Source organism: Hydra vulgaris, chromosome 08, assembly GCF_038396675.1.
Source record: "Hydra vulgaris chromosome 08, alternate assembly HydraT2T_AEP".
In the NCBI taxonomy this organism is placed as follows: domain Eukaryota; kingdom Metazoa; phylum Cnidaria; class Hydrozoa; order Anthoathecata; family Hydridae; genus Hydra; species Hydra vulgaris.
The window spans coordinates 39,344,402-39,365,000 of record NC_088927.1 but is presented as its reverse complement, the minus strand read 5'-3'; the positions used below and the strand labels follow the sequence as shown (position 1 = coordinate 39,365,000).

The window sequence follows — 20,599 nt, the reverse complement described above, 5'->3', positions numbered from 1 at the left end:
AAAATCAATGGGTATTAACTAAATTTAGGAATTTAGTACTGTACTTTAGTACTCTCAAATTACTTTAGTACTGTATTTTCAAATAATATCTGAATTAATTGACTATAATAAGCAAGAGAAAGATGATAAACAATAAGGTGGATTGAATTCAGTATATTTGCTGTAAAGTTTAAACAAAATTATAGTAAATGACTTCATGAAAATTAAATTGATTTTAAAAGAGTGACCTTTAAAAGGTATTAAAAGGTATATATAAAAATACTGCTACATTATTAGGCAAACTTTAATGGTAACTCAATTGTAGATGCAATAATTGCTCTTTAAAAATAAATTATAAAAAAATTAGTAAAATTACTGATTACTTCAAAAATAAACAAATACAACTTGCTGCTAAAGTCAAACTAAATACTGATAAAAAGAAAGAATTTAAACTGTTCATAATATTTTAGAAATAAAATAGTGAACCAATAACAATGCAACAGAAGTATTAGCACTAGCATAGAGCTTTAAGTGATTATTTTTATTTCATTATGAGATCTTGTAAATGTTGTAACATGTATGTTATAGATTAGTGAACTTACAGAGAAAAAAAAAATTTTCTAGGAGTTTGATAAAGCAACGTTGTATTGCAAAATTTGATTTCAACAGAACCTCACTGGATGTTTGCACAATATTCAGAATGAAGCTTTGATTTATTCTAAATTATATACAATGGTGTTATACATTTTTTATAAATTCTATTAAACTTTTGTTTAATAAATAGATAAAAAAAAATTTTTTAAACAAAAAAACATAGCCTTGATTAAAAACACTTACTATATATTTTTATACAGTTCAAAATTAAAACAAGTAGGACTGTTAGGAAACAAGTTATAAAAAATGTGCAAATAAACCTTCAACGACCTTTCAACTTTTTTTGCACATTTTTTATAACTTGTTTCCTAACAGTCCTACTTGTTTTAATGATCAAAAAACCCTATTGCTATCCAAGTTTTGTTATTCATAACAATTAAATGAGAAAAAAGTTTTATAAGAAGCACTAATGTTAGTACACACTAACGTTAGTGCTTCTTATAAAATATAGTGTATAGCCAAATATAGTGTATAGCACAAATAAAAAATCTGCAACTACCAAAAGTACATAGTTACTATTCAAAATTAGTAACTAAATAAAAAAATGCCACCCTTAAACGAACACAGATTTTGTATTAGTTTGCCAAAAGTATTGCCAAATTTAGTGAATAATAATAGTACAAAATTTGTAAAATTTTGAAAACTTAACTTCTAACAATATTGCACATTACTCAATTTTACAGTAAATAAAATATATAGAAGAAAATTAAAAACGAAAAAATGATTGACAGAAGACATAAAAAAGATGTAAACTAGACATATAAATTGGGTAATACAAATTAACTCAGGAAATTATGAAAACAGGAAAGGATTCCAAAAAACCAATGTTCAACGCCAAGTATCTAAATAGTACTTAAAATCAGAGAAAAGAAGACAAGAATTCAATTATATGGAATATTATCCTGAAAGAAAAACATTACCACAGAGACCTAATACAGTTAAACTCCCTGATCCAATTATAAATAATAAAACTGATATCATTGATATACAAACCTAAACAAACAACAATTTGTATTTTTATTTATTGTTACTGTGTTTAACATGTATGAAATGTTAAAGTAGAGTAAAATTCATTTAATTTGTCTCTAACTTTTGGAACAACAATAGCTTTAATTATACTAAAAAATTCTTTGTAAAAACAGGTAACATTTCCCCTCTAGCGCCATAATTAATGATACCAATTAAGAGAAAAATCATTAACATAAACAAAAAATTAACAAATTTAAATTTATAAATATTTTACCACGTTCATTAACATTTGTTTGAGTAACTGATACAATTTCTTTTGTTTGTTCAACAGCATCTTGTACTACAGTGTTAGCTTCATTGGTTGCTTCATTTAAGTCAGCTGATAAACATGCTGCAACCTTAACATTTTAAAACTAAATTGTTATTTAAAAACAGTTTAGACTTCTTTATATGAGATTATACAATATTTACATACATTTACATATATATATATACATATAGTATAAGATTTGTGGCTACAGCCCCCTCAGGCATATAAATAGTTAAGTAGCTGTGGTGAAGGGGTTAGAGTTCTGGCTTCAAAACTGGTGGTCTGTGGTTTGAAACTGCTTCTGAATATATATGCAACAGTGGTAAAGAAGGGGGAGTGAAATTACATGTTAAATGCTATTCTGCAGAGCACTGTGATTAGATCATAACTTCTTGGAGCATCTAAATAACTAGAAAAAAAAATCACCCTAACTTGCTTTAGCTCAACTAACTTTATAACAAAGATACTCAACTTTCGCCCAAGTTAAAATTGAAATTATTATTGTTAACTAGCTTAGTGAACCAAACAAATAAAAATGAGTTAAAAAATAAATTAAAATTAAAATGAATATTTTAAACTAGTTAAGCTGAGGGAGTTTTTAACAAATAACTATTGAACTTTATTTTATAGTATAATTTTATTGAATTTTACACTAATTTTCGAAAGTTTTTAAAACATTTACGGCATCCAAATATCATTGGAACTTACTCTAACCTTTAAGTTTTAGGTCTTTCTCTTCCCTCTGCAGCTTATCAAGACATTTTTTTAATTTCGAAAAAATGTAAAAGAATTACACAATTTTTTTAGTTTTTAGAAATCTTTTTTTTTCTCAAGCATGATAAATGTGCAGCTTTGACACAGTGGTTTAAATTCTGTCTCAAAACCTAGAGAATGCTGGGTCTACTTTGGGCCAATAAACAACAATGGTAAAGAAAAAGGTGCCAAATTCCTATTTAAATTCTCTTCAGCGGTGCTCTGTGATAAAACCACTAGGATTTAGATGCATGTTTATATAACACTTTTGACATCATATTAAAATAGCCTGCTGTCGGGGGTTTCACTAAATACATTGACTATAGCTGATGCCGAAAGGGATGCCACTACATATATGTATATGTAGCGGCACTCACTCTCTCTCTCTTTCTCTCTCTCTCTCTATATATATATATATAAAGAGAGAGAGAGATAAGACGCAGGTGGTCAATAGGTCAACAACTGTCTGAAATAATAAAAACTATTGTTTTGACCTATAAAAATAAATTCTTGCCCATCAAGGTTGACCAATTAAAAAATTTGAATTTTAAAAATTAAGTTTTTACAAACAAAAAGTCTTTTGAAAATAATCCATATTTATACATCTAAAATATTTTGTGAAAAAGTGTCTAAAAATTTTTCATATAATATATGACATAAGCCATATTCACAACATCATTTCACGGTAAAATCAATGGTTGCTTTTTGTATACTTGGTTAAAGTTCTTATTTTATTAAAATTTAATGAAAACATTTTTTTTAACTGTTTCTTTTTATTTTCTCATTCAATTTTTTCATAAATTTTTTTTTTTTATTGAATCTCTTTACAAAACCTCTTAAAACTTTGCCACCATTTTGAAGTCATTGTAATGAATAAGCCGTTTAGCAATTTAAATAAACTATAGTTATCATTAGCACATTTTTTTAATTAAGTTACCGATATAATGATTCTCATTAGAAATTTTTGTTGTGGCGTTATATAAAAAATAATTTATAGAACATTTTATAAAACTTTTAGTATTCGATATTTGATTTTGATTATTTATATTTTTTTGTGCAATAAATAAAATACTACATGCTAAAATTATTTAAAGCTACACTTGGTTTCTATTTAAAATAATGTCCACTTGAACTTATTAATAAAATTTAAAATTTAAAATGGCTTCAAGGGGGGTTACATAAGGGTTAAATAAGTTACAAAAATTTTTTCAAATTAAAATTTTCCTAAACTTATATAATAATAATAAGTTAAATTATAATTTATTAAAAATTCGAAAATAACTTATTAAAAATTTAAAAAAATATAAAAAGAGTAAACATGAAAAAAATATTAAACATCCAAAACAACTTCAATGTTTCAAAACTTTTTTAATCAAAACTCTGTTTTTAATCAAATTTTATTCAAATCCTCTTTGTTAATCCATGCACATGAGTTATTTTAAAATAACGAGGTTTTAAACTGTTAATTAGAGCTTTAGTTATTTACCACTTTGTTATGAATTTTTGTGAAAGAAAGCAATGGTTTGATTTAAAAATATGTTGAAAGTAATACTTTTAAAGCATAAAGTTTTTTGGTTTTTTTTTCAAATTTTTTTTAATTTTCAAATTTTTATCAAATTCAGTAAGTGTTATAAAACAAAAAATTAAAACATTTAAAAAATTTTTTTCAATTAAAAATAGGCAACAAGAAAAATTAACAATAAAAACATCAATTTTATGTGTTAACCTGTCAAAGACTGCCTACCTTTTGATTTTGTGAGCTGTATATACAAGTATTTTTATATAATATATAAAAAGTAATATATTTAAAATTACTGCAATGAATGTTTTTTAATACCTGAAATCCAGCATCACTCAATTTCATATTTTTTCCATATGGGGCTTTAACTGTCAAATTTGCTTCAACAATGCCAAACAAATTTCCAGAAATGCTAAAGTGTATGCCATTATCTCCAATATCAATTGTAACTGCTGAAGAAATCCCCAAAATTGAAATAGCACCTTGTATAAAAAACTTTGCCTACAATTAAAATAAAAAACCATATAAAAAATTAAAAGTATCTAATGTACTAAATATAAAATACTAATAAGATTTTGAAAAAAAAACCAAAACAAAAAATAAAAAAAACTCAACTCACTGAAGTAGGAGATAACTCTATAAAGACCTTTGGACCGTTTTCTTGATCTTTTAAAGTTCTTGCCAAAACAAGAGCTCCATTCAAAATGTCAATACGAGATAACTCACAGTCAACTAGAAGCTTTTTTGGATTAATGACAACTTTACTTTTTGCTTTAAAACCCAGAACATTCAGCATACCCTGCAGTTGGAAACCATTCTCAATTTTTGTACCAAGTTGTTTAACTTCCTTGCCTTGGAAAATTTATGATTTATAAGTATCAAACAAGAAAAAAAATAACAAAAAGTAAAAAAATATATTATAAAGAATTTGAAAAAGTTGAAATGCTATCATGCTCTATGCAGATTATTGTTAATGTCATTTAGCAGAGATTTTGCTTTGTTGAAGTAGAATAGTCCTCCAACTTTTAAACTCTAATATTATTATTTCTTTGTTTGATAAAAAACTATTTCATCATGTAATTTAATAAATTATTTTAATGGGGCATTAATGCTAAAGAAGTGTTTACAATTTTTTGTATTCTTTATGTAGTTCTCCTCTGGTTGCTGAATGTTAGATAGTGTTGATGAAAAAGCTTTTTTATTTGATGCTTTTTATATTAGCTTTTTGTTCAGAATATTGAATGAAATCTTTATAATTATCTAAATACTAAATTTTATAATAGTCTAAATACTTTTTAAAAATAAGTTTTATAATTTTTTGTTTATTGTTATCTTGTTTTCTATCTTAGACCCAACATGTGTTCAAGTTGAACAACTGTCTTAATGGACCATTATTTAAACATTTTAATTTTTTTTTTTTTTCAATGCAAAAAATAGCAAATTAAAAAAATATTTGACATACTTAATAAAAAAATTATCTGAATTAAAACATTTTAAGCTATATAAAAATCGTTACTATATATAAACAGTCATGGACAAAAGTTTGCGACCACTGGGATTTTCGCATATTTTTTAATGTATTCTACTCTGAATTGCTTTTGGGCTACTTTAGTACTACAATTTTGTACCAATTTGTGCTAATTGTCAATTAGAGTCTAAAATTGATGTTTACATGTTTATTTTCAGATATAACTGAAATATTTTGGAACATTTTATAATACGGAGATCTTATTTGAAGCAGTACTAGTTAAAATGGTACGCGGTAAAGAACTGATATCTGAAAAGCAAGCTCAGGTCGTTATTTTGTACAAAGAGAACATTTCTATAAGACAGATAGCCAAAAAGCTCGGTATTTCACATTCCATTGTTGTAGCTACTGTAAAGAGAAATCAAGAGCTGAAAAGTTTTAAATACCGTTCACGCGCTGGGCGCCCGAAGGTTACAAGCAACCGTATGGATAATGCTATAATAAAGGCAGCAAAAAAATCACCAAGAGCATCTTCAAGTGCCACTAGAGGCAAACTGCCTGGATCACCATCCAAGAAACCAAACAGTCGGACAATACGCAGACAATTATTTGATGTAGGCTTGAAATCTTACCAACCAGCACGGAAGCCGAAGCTTTCACCAAAGAATATTCGCGATAGCATAGCGTTTTGTCAGAAGTACAGGCAGTGGACACCAGCCCAATGGAAACAAGTGATGTTTTCAGATAAGACAACATTCACGCAATTCTACTCATTTTGTAGACATGTCAGACGCTCACCAAATCAGAGGCATAATCCAAAGTACGTTATACCAACAGTCAAACAGGCTCCAAAAGTTATGGTTTGGGGAGCAGTCACTGGTAGCGGTTGTGGCAGCATTTGGATTATGCCTGAAAATACAACAATCAATGGTGCTGTTTACTTGAGTATACTGATGGATAAACTGCCACCATTTGTACCAATACATGGCATCACTCATTTCCAGCATGATGGCGCACCTTGTCATGGTACCAAGGCTGTTAAGGACTGGCTGCATTCTGAAAACATCTCGCTACTGGAACCTTGGCCAGGCAACAGTCCAGATCTCAATATTATTGAGAATGTTTGGACTGTAATGAAGCAGAAGATTGCTGCACATAGCCCAAGTTCTGAAGATGGCCTCATCAACTGGATTAAACGCGTGTGGGTGCAGGAGATTACGCCGGACTATTGCAAGAAACTGTGTGAATCGATGCCAAAACATATTGAAAATATTCTCAAAAATAAAGGATTTCATTGTAAATACTAAAATATGAATAGACATGCTGTTTAACCTGTATAGTGTGAATAAACATTCGAAATATATGTACTGATTTATAATTTACTACTTGTTTTTCTAAATTTTGAGTGTTTTTTGTAAAAAATTGCAGTGGTCGCAAACTTTTGTCCATGACTGTATATATATATATATATATATATATATATATATATATATATATATATATATATATATATATATATATATATATATATATATATATATATATATATATATATATATATATATACATATACTCTATGATCGAAATGCTCTTAAAAAAATCTTAACTAATTAAAAATCTAATTAACAAATCCTGACACAGAGATAGTATAGTAGACATGGATAATTGAGTATGCAATGAGATAATAGAGTAGACACAGAGATGATAATAACAAAATCATCAACAAAAAATACTGGAAAGAATATTAACAACAGCAACAATAACAAAAGGATTAACAGTTTAAATAGAAACAACAATAACATTAATAATAACAACAGTGCCAAAGACCTTGCAGAGTGTTGTGGAGAACACCAAAATGTGAAAAACGGGTAAGAGTGAACAAAAAAAAAAATCTACGTAATCCACCACAATAGAATTACACTTCAATTATGATTCTCAAGTATGCAAACAATCCATCTCACATGTATATTAAGATTATCAAAAATCCAAAATAAAGCCCTAAAAATAATTCCCAACACTATAATTCTAACATTTTTCTAATTTTTACCTAAATAATACTTCAATTATGTAAAAAATTGTTCAATTGCTTGGAATTTAATATCAAACCATCAAACCATAAAACAACCTTTGAAAATTTACAACATTGAATTCGCCTATGACAAATTAGTTTATGTGGCTTCATTTTGATTCCAGCTCATTCCTTTTATTTAATAGTTATAAAGATGAAGCAATATCATGGTGTTTTTCAGTTAAACAGAGTTTAGACAACTTTTCCTCAGGTTTAAATGACTGTGCCTTATCAATAACTTTCCGCATAAGAATAGGATTTGAAAATCCAAATATAATTAGAAAGTTTTGTAGAATTTGTTTTACTTGCGTATTGAAAAGAGTTTTTATGTCTATACAAATAATCTTAAAATGTGTACTCATTTAAACAATTAAAACTGTTAACCTGTGGTTATATTCTAACATTACAGATTTGTGGTAATGTTTTAAATGCTACAGTAAATTATATTTTTGATAAGACACATAACAAGCAGTTGGCATTGTTAAGTTTGTTTAGCTGTTGGAACAATTTTATTGGAAACATTAGATAAAGTTTTTTCATTGTGTCAATTAAATCAAAATCTAAGTGTCTTAAATTTCTATTTATTAATACTCAATGCGCTCCTTAAAGCTCAAAATAGACTATTGAATATTGAAATAAATTAGGATTTTCTTGCTGAACTCTAAAAACACTATATATTACTTTTAAATTATTTAACGTAGCAATTTAAGTTGACAAAAAAACAATTATAAACTTCACTTCTTGTTGGAAGCGAAGATGTTAAAAATAAATAAATATATATATATATATATATATATATATATATATATATATATATATATATATATATATATATATATATATATATTTATATATATGTATATATATTTACTCTTAACATCTTCGCTTCCAACAAGACCGCAAGCAACCACTATTAGAGTTGGAAGTTACTGGAAGAGAAAAGATGAAGATTGTAGAACAAGTTAACAATTGACAAACAAATTAAAAGATTACATATTCCAAAGAACTGATGTTCAAATGGTGAAAAAAAATAGAGGGATAAGAGTTTTTGGAGCACTTAGGAACAGCCACAGAAAAAAGATGAGACTTAATTGAATGATGAGTAACACGAGAATGAATTTTAGTAGATGGCACAAGAGACGCTAGCTCTTTAGAGCAGTGCCCATTATAGTATTTGTTGAAAAAAGAAAGAGAAGCAACATTACGACAATGTGATAATGGTTGGAGGTTGACTGCAAGAGCAGGTCCAACTATGTATACAATGCGTTTTAGCACCTTGTCTAAAAGAGAAAGAGCATCATTAGAAGATCCGCCCCAGATATAGCAACAGTATTCCATACAAAGCCGGATTTAAGATTTATAGAAATAAAGAATAGAATCTGGAGTTAGAAAATGTCTAGCTTGATAAAGAGATGCAACCTTAGCAAATGCTAATTTTGCAACAAATTTGATATACAATTTCCAAGAACAACAACAACAAGTTATTTATTTTTCATTAATCATTTAATAGCAACAATAAATTTGTTTACAATAATTACAATGAAAAAATAATAATAATAACTAATATTATAATGGTAGTTATGAGCATAAAATTATTTATAATAATGATTTAATGATTTATTTAGGATGGTGTCACTCATACAGAAATCTGATCAAAGGAGTGACACCAATTTTTAAATATAATATAAGTAATAATAAGCAAAGACATGCATTGAAAGATATGGACCGTAAACATGTAGAATAAAGCACATAGAACATACATTAAAACAAACATGTTGAAATCATAATTAGCAGGTTTTAATAATAAAAAAAAGACAAAAAAAAAAAAAAGTACTGATGATAATTGTAGTAACGACAAAAAGAAAATTAAAAGAATATTTTAATCGTAAGGATAATATGTCTAAAAGTTAAAATAAAAAGTTTTTATGAATTTTTTTAATTTGACATTGTTTAAGATAGAGTAAAGGTATATTAGGATATAGTTTTTTGGACTCATTGAATATGAATACAAGATTCCTTTTTCATTCACAGACGCACTGATAAACAATAGAATTTTTACCATACTTCTGGGTTTTAAAAGATGGTATATTTAGTTTTCCATTGTTTATATTTCTAATAGAATATAAACATAATAGTTTACTTTCTGTGAACAAGTTTGTGATAGGAAATAGTAAGTTTTTATTTAAGGAGTCAAAAACAAAAAGAAGAAATTTTTGGAAGGACTTTGATGAATCTGATTTAATTGGTTGAAAGTTTATTATTCTAATGGATTGGCGCTGAGACAATAGCAACTTGTTAATATGTTTCCAACTTGACCCCAAACTTGACAACAAGATTTAATATGAGATAAGAATAATGCATAGTAAATATTCTTTAGTGTAACTTTATTAACATAATAACAAATTATTGAAAGCAAACCATTAGCTCAAGCTTCTTGCTTAGTTCATTAATATGAAAGTTCCATGAAAGATTGCAACCAATTAATACACCAAGAAATTTAATAATATAAGAAAGATCAGAAGTAAGAGTTAATCCTAGAAGATAAAGGGTAGATGACTTATTGAGTACATTGAGTTCATAAATATAGGATAATTTAAATTATTGCGATAACGATTGGCTGAACAAAATTGAGTTTTATCTGAATTAAAGTTCACTAGCCACTGCGAGCCCCATGCTGTAGCAGAAGTGAGATCCATTTCAAGCTCAAATGCCCCCACCAAGCAATCAGAGAGTGTTGGCTTCTTATCATAACAACAATAAATGGTAGTATCATCAGCGAACAATGCTACCTTAGATGTCAAAATATCTGGGAGATCGATAATGTAAATTAAAAAGACAATAGGACCACGGATTAAACCTTGAGAAACCCCTGAAGTTACAGGATATGAACAAGAGTGCTGTCAGTTGAGGACAACTTTTATACTACGATTGGAAAGGAAAGATTCAATAATCTTAAAGATGTTATCAGATACAATGTATGAAGAAAGCTTATGGAGAAGACCAGCGTGCCAAACTTTATCAAAAGTTTTAGAGATATCAAGAGCGATAGCCTTAACCTCTCCACCTTCATCTAATGCACAATAAAACCTATTGGTTATTGCTGTAAGCAAATCGGCTCTAAAATGAGAAAATCGAAATCCATATTGATGATCAGAAAGTAAGTTATTAGATTCAAGATGAGGCGTTAAGTGTTTGTTAATTAATGATTCAAAAAGCTTGCTTATGATAGGAAGAAGACTAATGGGACGGTAGTTAGACAAATCAGATCGCTCTCCAGATTTTTTGGAAATAGGGATATCAGATGCCGCTTTCTAGCAGGCTGGAAAACAAGACTCTGATAAGCACTTGTTAAATAGTTTTGAAAGTATAGATGGCAGCTCCAGAGAACACTTCTGCAAAACTATAACAGGTATGTTGTCCGGACCACAAGCTGTAGAAGTGTCAAAGCAGGAAATCACTTTAGATACAGAAGCTGGAATGATACAAATGTCAAGCAATGGATCAACCTGTTTGGCGCTTATATCAGGCAGATTGCGCCTAGTGGAATCAAGAGATGATATTGTTAAAAAGCTCTTAGCAAACAATTCAGCTTTGTAGCGGGCTTTGGCGTTAGACAAAACCTTTTTACAATGGTGTCTAGCAGTAATAAACAGTCGTCTGTTTTCTGGAGAATTGTTTTACTGATAGATATTGAACTAATGGCTTTATTGTGACAATAATATATACATAATATATATATGTGATAATAATATATACCTATATATATATATATATATATATATATATATATATATATATATATATATATATATATATATATATATAAATATATATATATATATATATATATATATATATATATATATATATATATATATATATATATATATATATATATATATATATATATATATATATATATAATAAATTAGTAAAAACACTTATCTTATTTTTAGTTGTCTTCAACAACATGTTTCTCCATCAGTAGGTTCAATGTATATATAGGTTAAATATATATATATATATATATATTTATATATATATATATATATATATATATATATATATATATATATATATATATATATATATATATATATATATATATATATATATATTTAATTTTATTCTATTTTAAATTTGTTATATTATTTGGTATTGAATTCACATCCATATAATTTCTTCAAAAACATTAGTGCTTATATTGTTTCTAGTTTCCATGTCTTCAAATTAGACAACAGTCTGTTGAGTAGCTAGCGAGTCCTTTTGAGCACTTATATTAGCTGGAAGCATATGGACTATTTTGTAAGTAGAACCTGTTTTAATGACCTCAATAAGACTTTTTACAGAAGCTTTGTTGTTGTTGTGACTTTTTGTGCAAGGAAGCCTTAGTTGCTTTATTTGCTTGCATCTTATTATTTTGTTCAGTAACCTTTGCAATAACCTTAGCTGCTGTTGATTTGGGGTAATCTACAACCTCTGACCAAGCTTTTGAATTTACTGTGTACGTTTGTAAAGCAGTTGTTGTTGCTTGATGCTCTTTAATTTGTTGTAATTCGACATTGTCTCTTTAAAGTGTTGATATCTTCTCTGTGAGAAATTTGATTGTTGATGTAAGCAACTGAATCCAGCTGCCATGTCTTGTTGTTTCTAACCAGCCATTTTTGACCAGTTTGTTAGTGCAGATATTGGATTGCGTTCAAATTCTTTTCATTCATCTTTTGTTATTAATATTATTCTGTATACTAATAAGAGGGATATCACCCCGACTTACCGTGTGTTACCTTTAATCACAAGAGGGCCTTATTACGCAAAGACTAAAAAGTTTCAGTTTGTGTTTTTTTCCGTAGTTTATATCCTTGGTCAGATCAATTTCCCTATACAGCCCAAATATATATATAATATATATATATATATATATATATATATATATATATATATATATATATATCCATTTTGCTATCCATTTTGCTATCCATTTTGCTTTTTCCAAAATAAAAAATTCTATCAATATATAGAAATAAAATCAATTATTTATAAAGAATTTCGAAACATTAAAAAAATTTAATTTAACCTTTTGGCTTCGAAGAAAATCCAATAGTAACCCCATCTGGAAAACCTGAATCTAAGATCACTTGTGGTAGTTTTAGATTATACCCAAATGCATCTGAACAACCACTTATGGAAAGTTTATTGATATCTGCATATAAGTAATTATCTGTTGCCATATCTGTTCCACCAGCAGCCTTAGCAATTATCTCTTTACCTGGAATACCGAGACGAACTTCACCAGAGAGCTCTAAGAAAAAAGAAGTACAAAAATGGACTAACATTAGTCTTAATAGAGTTTACATTAAAAAAACTTATATAAATACAAAAAAACAGCACTTACCGAAACCACGAAAAGCAAACACTGGAACTTGTAATGTTACACTAATCCCTACATTTCCAAAAGCAAAATTTGGTAAGTTAAATGGATTGTGCCATATGCCATTCATAGTTCCTTCTAATTTCAAACCACCACTTACATCCAATTTTATTGAAACTAAAGAGAGAAAAAAATGTAAAACAATATTTAATATACATATATAAATAATACAAACAAACATAATAAGTAAAATAATTACAAAATAGATCAGCAATAAATAAATTCTGAAAATAAAAGAAATAAATAAAGGGTTTGAAATGAAGGGCTGTTTTGAAGATAAAGACTATGTATCTAATTATATTACTACCACTCAGAAAATTACCCTTCAAGATTTACAAGCTCTTCCTACAATTTCCTTACTTTCAATTAAATGATTAAAAACTTAAAATTTTTATATCTTTGCATTTGTAACATTTTTTATAAAAATACTTTTTTTGATGAGTCTGTACATACAAAATTTCCAATTATATTGATGTCAGTTAAAATACTAGAAAAAAACAAACAACTTAAATTATAGAATTTGAAAGCAAATGCATGTTTTCATAACTATAAAAACAGATGCTATGAGTAGGTTTCATTATATATCCAACATTTGAGCTTTGAAAACTTGTTGGAATCGTATATATTTTGAGAGCATCTTAAATAAGCAATATATAAGTATAAACTCTTTTAAAAGAAAATAATGAAGTTGGAACTTTCTTTTCATTTTTAATCAGTAACATTTAAACACTACTGGCTAATCAAATTTTTTTTTTTTTTATAATTCACCTCCCCAAGGCCAAAAAAGCCACTACAGATGAAGAGACTACTTGTGGTTATAACCCTCTCTCAACTCTATAACTTCAAAACACGAACCTTGATGAACAAGGCCGCTGCGCAGAGAAACAAGTTTAGCGCGGTTCTACCAGGAACGTGGTGGGAATCGAACTTGGAACCTCTCGCTTATGAAGCGAGTGCTCTACCACTACACCACGACCGCATAATAATCAGGATGTTACTTTTTGACTTTATTTTCAATTTTAATGTGACTAATTTTTAACATTATTTCCATTTCAATAAATGTAGAACTCTTCAAAGATGTCAAAAATAGATAATTTTCATTTTTCATTTGGTCAACAATAGAAGACTAGGTTTATTTTTTGCTTTTATTTAAGGTTGTCTTTTATAACAAAAAGGTCAAAGCACTCAAGGTTTTAATATTGGTACTCAAGAAATCAACAAAATCATCATAATCATAACAACAACAAACATTTATTATACATATATATATATATATATATATATATATATATATATATATATATATATATATATATATATATATATATATATATATACATATATATATATATATATATATAATATATATATATATATATATATATATATATATATATATATTTATATATATGTGTGTATACTTTATTTAAAGAATATATATACTCTTTTTTTTTTAAATCACAAATTCTATGTAGTTTTTAATTTCTTGATTGTTCTAAATTTTTAATTTAACAAATAAATAAATCTAATATCCAAAACATAAAAAATGATAAATTGCTATTTAGTTTAATGATGAGACTTGTTAACTTTACACAGCAACAACTTTAAGCATTTAATTACACAGCATTTATAGTATTTAAGTATGAAATAAGTTAGTAAGTTTTTTATTTATTTATATATAATATATATATATATATATATATATATATATATATATATATATATATATATATATATTTATATATATATATATATATATATATATATATATATATATATATATATATATATATATGTATATATATATATGTATTATATATATATACATATATATATATGTATATATATATATATGTATATATATATATATATATATATATATATATATATATGTATGTATATATATATATATATATATATATATAATACATATATATATGTATGTATATATATATATATATATATATATATATATATATATATATATATATGTATGTATATATATATATATATATATATATATATATATATATATATATATATATATATATATATATGTATATATATATATATATATATATATATATATATATATATATATATATATGCTTTATATGAAGTGTATATATATATATATTAAATGCAAATATAGCTATAGCAATATCTGAATTTACATTTACAAGAATTATATGAGAAAATCAGGCTCAAGTAGTTAACAGGTTGTGTCAGTGGCATCGCTAAGGTTGGTGTCACTAGGAAAGTAAACTTTTGGTGTCAAAAATGGAAATTTGGCTTTTTTCTATTATTTAAAGTATATAACCAGGATATGTATTGAACCTTTTAATTGTGTTGTATTTTTAGGATACCATAATGGAAACAGTTAAAGTAACTTAAATTAAGCTCTTAATATTATTGGATTTGCACCATAAGATGGTAAGTTATTTTAAATATTAACAATTCTGAAAGAATCACAAGTATGAGAGAATGTGAGAAAATGTAAAATCATCTAATCACACTTTAATTTGTGTAACTTTAGTTTACGACCTCAAGTAAAAGTATAGTTGTTAATTAAAAAGAAATTTGGTACATTTGGAAGACTAAATTGTTATGAATTTTGTAAAATGAAATTAAGCACAACCATTTTTGAGTAGTTGCAAATCTAGTATTATAAGTCTGTTAAAATACAAAAAGTCTTAAAAAACTGGATGGCACAGATTTTGTCAAAGGATGAAGCATTTCAACCAACTTTCATGACTGGAACCATTAAACATAGTGGTAGAAAAGATAATTGAACAATTGTGTGTAAAAACAATACCTTTTAACGTATAAAAAAGATTTTATTTGTCAGTCTTTTTAATAAACTTGTATTTTTCTTAACTTTATTTTGTAGAATCATTTTGTTTTTAATTTTTTTTACTTTTTTTTTATGTTTTTGCAGAAAATGCACAGAAAAAAAAAGTTTAGCAACAAGCTTTGAAATGAAACTTTTTGATTCAAAGTTTCTTTCTTAACTTGTTTTAATTTAAAGTATCTTGCTCAACAAACTTTGAATGAAAAAGTATTTAAAAGAAACACATTTAATATAATATCTAATTGAAAAAAACAAATTCATAACTAATTCACACAAAGAAGTTATTGTGTCACATGCTACGACTGACAATTATCTGCGTTCGACCATTATGACAGAATAAATGATACACCGACCTTAATAGAACTGACTTTGTTCAGGGCAGATTAAAATTTTAGTTACAATCAACTAACAAAATATCCATTTAGAACCAACTAGTGAAAAATCAATTTACAACCGACTATTAAAAAATTAATTAATCAAGAACCAACTCATTAATCAACAATCAAAAGAACAAAAAATATGAAGTTTTTAATTTAGATGTATAGTTGATTGGTTGGCTGTAAATGAAATCTTTTAAAATGGGCGGTTGTGCTGAAGTTGGTCCTATCTTTTGTCTTAATAAGCAGTCGATGCTGCAAAAGTCAGCTCAAAATTATTCACATAAAGTAGTCAGTCAAAACAGGAATTCTAATGAATCAGTTCTATATTAAAATTGAAAAGTTATTTCATATAACAATAAAAAGATTAGAGAAAAAATTGAATTCAAAATACTGTTTTTCTTTACATCCGTGTGCAAATTATTATTAATAATTTCAATTCAATCTATGTGATTCCTTTTAAAAACTGAAACTTATACAGTGAAACTTGTATTAATCAGCTTTCCATTTTAACCATTATGTATAATATATATAATATTTATAACATTTATAAAATTACTTTAAATATTTTATTTGCACAAGAAAAAATACTTAGAGTATACTTAAAGACCTAGTAAACACTGCTTTCTAGTTAAAAAACGATAACTGATTTGCATTTGTAGCCTACATACAATTGTATCAAATCAAAAGGTTTAATTGCTGTTTTGATTTTTGAATCAACTTCACTAATACTTTACCAAATGTTTTTTACATGTTAAAAAATCTTATAAATGAAACCAAGTTGAATTGTTACTTACCTTCAAATACTAAAGGATTTGGTTTCAATTGCAATGTCAGTTTACCACTTAAAGAAAACTCATTCTTTAATCCAACTTTTACTTCAAAGTTTAATGAATTTATTACTGCTAACTTGCTAAGCTCTAATGTTCCTTCATAACCAGCCTTTAAAAAAAAAGTACTATCTTGAAAACTAGCAGTAACAAACAACACAGCATTTGGAGACATTCGCTTCTTTGCAAATTCGCACAATTCATTCTTCATACAATCTTGGGGTAATGTTAATGTTCCTCGGAAATATATTCCTAAATAGATAAAGTTTCCATAAACATTTTCTCCTCAAAATTACTATTTTTAACAACATAACAAGATATAAAAATCATTTTCAACTTACTTTAAAATTAAATTATAAATACTATAGGACTTAATTACTATATAAAAGTTATGTTACTATATAAGTAATAATTTAAACCATGTTTTTTTTCAATGCCAAGAAAAACAGTATCTTTTTCCGTATGTATTTATGTATGTATGTATAAATGTATGTATGTATGCATGTATGTATGTGTGTACGTATGTATTTATTTATACATACTTTGTGTGGTATCTTTGTTTACAATATTTACAATACCACAGAAAAATCACAGAGAACTGTGTTCAGTGGTATCATTTCTTTAACAATAGAGTTGCTTTTATGTCTAATTCACTACAAGATAATGTTGCCATGCAGCAATGCACAAACTCTTTCAAAAATAGGTAGGACAAATACATTGAACAAAAATTTATAAGTTATAATAACGAAACAGCAAAATGAAGATGCAGCCCAAAGATGCAGTTCCTATAGCGTTCTTATTCTTCAGCGCCATTTGACATTTTTGCTTGCAACAGATGAGATGCTTTACACAAAGACGACAATAAAACTTTTTTTGTGTAACTAAAGTTGCTAACATATGCATGTATATATATATATATATATATATATATATATATATATATATAAATGTATATATATATATATATATATATATATAGATATATATATATATATATATATATATATATATATATATATATATATATATATATATTGTATAGGTATTGATACAGATAAATTTGATCAGCGTCTTTTTAAATCTGATAAAGTGAACCTTTTTTAATTATTAAAATAGTGAACCTTTTTTAATTATTAATGTAATAAATATGAATTTCTCTTGATAGTAAATTTTTTTTTTTTTTTTTTAAACATCTTTGCTTCTAACAAGGCTGCAAGCAGCCACTAACTAAAGTTGGAAGTTACTGAAAGAGAAAAGATGAAGACTGTAGAGCAAGATAACGATTGACGGACGACTTAAAGGATTGCAAATTATATGAATCAGGAAAGCTAGATGAAGGAAGTGAATTCCAAAGAGCTGATGTTCAAGGAAAAAAACTAGACGAAAAAGTGCTTTTAAAGCACTTAGGAACAGTTACAGAAAAAGGATGACACTTAATTGAATGACGAGTAACACGAGAATGAATTTTAGTAGATGGCACAAGAGACGCTAGCTCTTTAGAGCAGTTCCCATTATAGTATTTGTAGAAAAGAGAAAGAGGAGCAACATTACAACGATGAGATAATGGTTGGAGGTTGGCTGCAAGAGCAGGTCCAACTATGTTTACAATGCCTTTTTGTACCTTGTCTAAAAGAGAAAGGGCATCATAAGAAGAACTGCCCCAGATATGGCAATAGTATTTCATACAAGGCCGGATTTGAGATTTATAGAGATAGAGAATAGAATCTAAAGTAAGAAGGTGACGAGCTCGATAAAGAGATGCAACCTTAGCAGATGCTAATTTTGCAACTGATTTGATATATGTTTTCCAAGAAAGATTGGAAGTAAGAGTTAACCCTAGAAGATGAAGAGCGGATGACTCATCGAGTACATCACCGTTCATAAATATAGGAAGATCTAAATTATTGCGATAACGATTGGCTGAAAAAAATTGAGTTTTATCTGAATTAAAGTTCACCAGCCACTGTGAGCCCCATGCTGTAGCAGAAGTGTGATCCTTTTCAAGCTCAGATGCCCCCTCCAAGCAATCAGAGAGTGTTGGCTTCTTATCACGACAAGAATAAATTTTAGTATCATCAGCAAACAATGCCACCATAAATGTGAGAATATCTGGAAGATCGTTAATGTAAATTAAAAAGAGTATAGGGCCAAAGATAGAACCTTGAGGAACCCCTGAAGTTACAGAATAAGAAGAAGAGTGCTATCCATCGAGGACAACTTTTATACTACGATTGGAAAAAAAGGATTCAATAATCTTAAAGATGTTGCCGGATACACCATAAGAAGAAAGCTTATGGAGAAGACCAGCTTGCCAAACTTTATCAAAAGCTTTTGAAATATCAAGAGCAATGGCCTTAACCTCTCCATCTTTATCTAATGCATGATAAAACCTATCAGTTATTACTGTTAGCAAATCAGCTGTAGAAAGAGAAGATCGAAATCCATATTGATGGTCAGAAAGTAAGTTATTAGATTCAAGTTGAGAAATTAAGTGTTTGTTAATTAAAGATTCAAAAACCTTGCTTACGATAGGAAGAAGATTTATGGGACGGTAGTTAGACGAATCAGATCGCTCTTAAGAATTTTTGAAGATGGGGATAACAAATGCCGATTTCCAGCAGGCTGGAAAACAAGACTCTGATAAGCACTTGTTGAATAGTTTTTAGGGTATAGACGATAGCTCCAGAGAACACTTCTGCAAGACAATAACAGGTATGTTGTCCAGGCCACAAGCTGTAGAAGTATCTAGACAGGAAATCACTTTAGATACAGAAGCTGGAGAGATATGAATGTCAAGCAATGGATCAAGCTGTTTGTTGGCAATATCTGGTAGAACGCAATTAGTGGAATCAAGAGATGATATTTGATGAAAAGTTTTTAGCAAACAATTCGGCTTTGTCTTTAGGTGAGGTGACAAAGTCTGAACCATACAAGAGAGGTGGAATTACAGATTTTTCCTTATTATTGATATTATTAAAGATCCTCCAGAAGTCACGAGAGCCTAATTTTTGAGATGAGATACGAGATTTCATGACCTGAGAATAGCGGATTTTGGCGTTAGACAAAACCTTTTTACAATTGTTTCTGGCAGTAATAAACAGACGTCTGTTTTTTGGAGAATTGTTTTGCTGATAAATATGGAAGTAACGGTTTCGATTGGCAATTGCAGCAGCACAGTGTGAGGAAAACCATGGAGGAGAGTGAGGCTTGACCTGGAATCGTCGAGAGGGAACAAAAGATTCCATGCTAGCCTGAATCCACGAAGTTATGTTAGAAGCACATTTGTTGACAGGAAGACAAAAGATTTCTACCCAAGGGCCATCACGAAGAAAATCACGGAAAGAATCCCAGTCAGCTTTACTGTAGTTGTAAGAGGTTCGATAATAGGGGGAT

General features: G+C 27.5%; 1 protein-coding gene across 2 annotated transcripts in view; it reads right to left on the bottom strand.

Annotated features, from left to right (window-relative positions):
• The window catches only part of LOC101237303 (uncharacterized), a 68,019-nt gene that overhangs the window by 21,531 nt on the left and 25,889 nt on the right, over nucleotides 1-20,599 (bottom strand). For both annotated transcript variants that reach the window (XM_065803683.1, XM_065803684.1), the window contains exons 10-15: nucleotides 17,174-17,458; nucleotides 13,113-13,265; nucleotides 12,795-13,019; nucleotides 4,804-5,036; nucleotides 4,503-4,685; nucleotides 1,877-2,000 (exon numbers count right to left, since the gene is read on the bottom strand). In XM_065803683.1, the coding sequence (XP_065659755.1) occupies nucleotides 1,877-2,000; nucleotides 4,503-4,685; nucleotides 4,804-5,036; nucleotides 12,795-13,019; nucleotides 13,113-13,265; nucleotides 17,174-17,458 (1,203 nt within the window). The remainder of the gene's footprint in view (nucleotides 1-1,876; nucleotides 2,001-4,502; nucleotides 4,686-4,803; nucleotides 5,037-12,794; nucleotides 13,020-13,112; nucleotides 13,266-17,173; nucleotides 17,459-20,599) is intronic.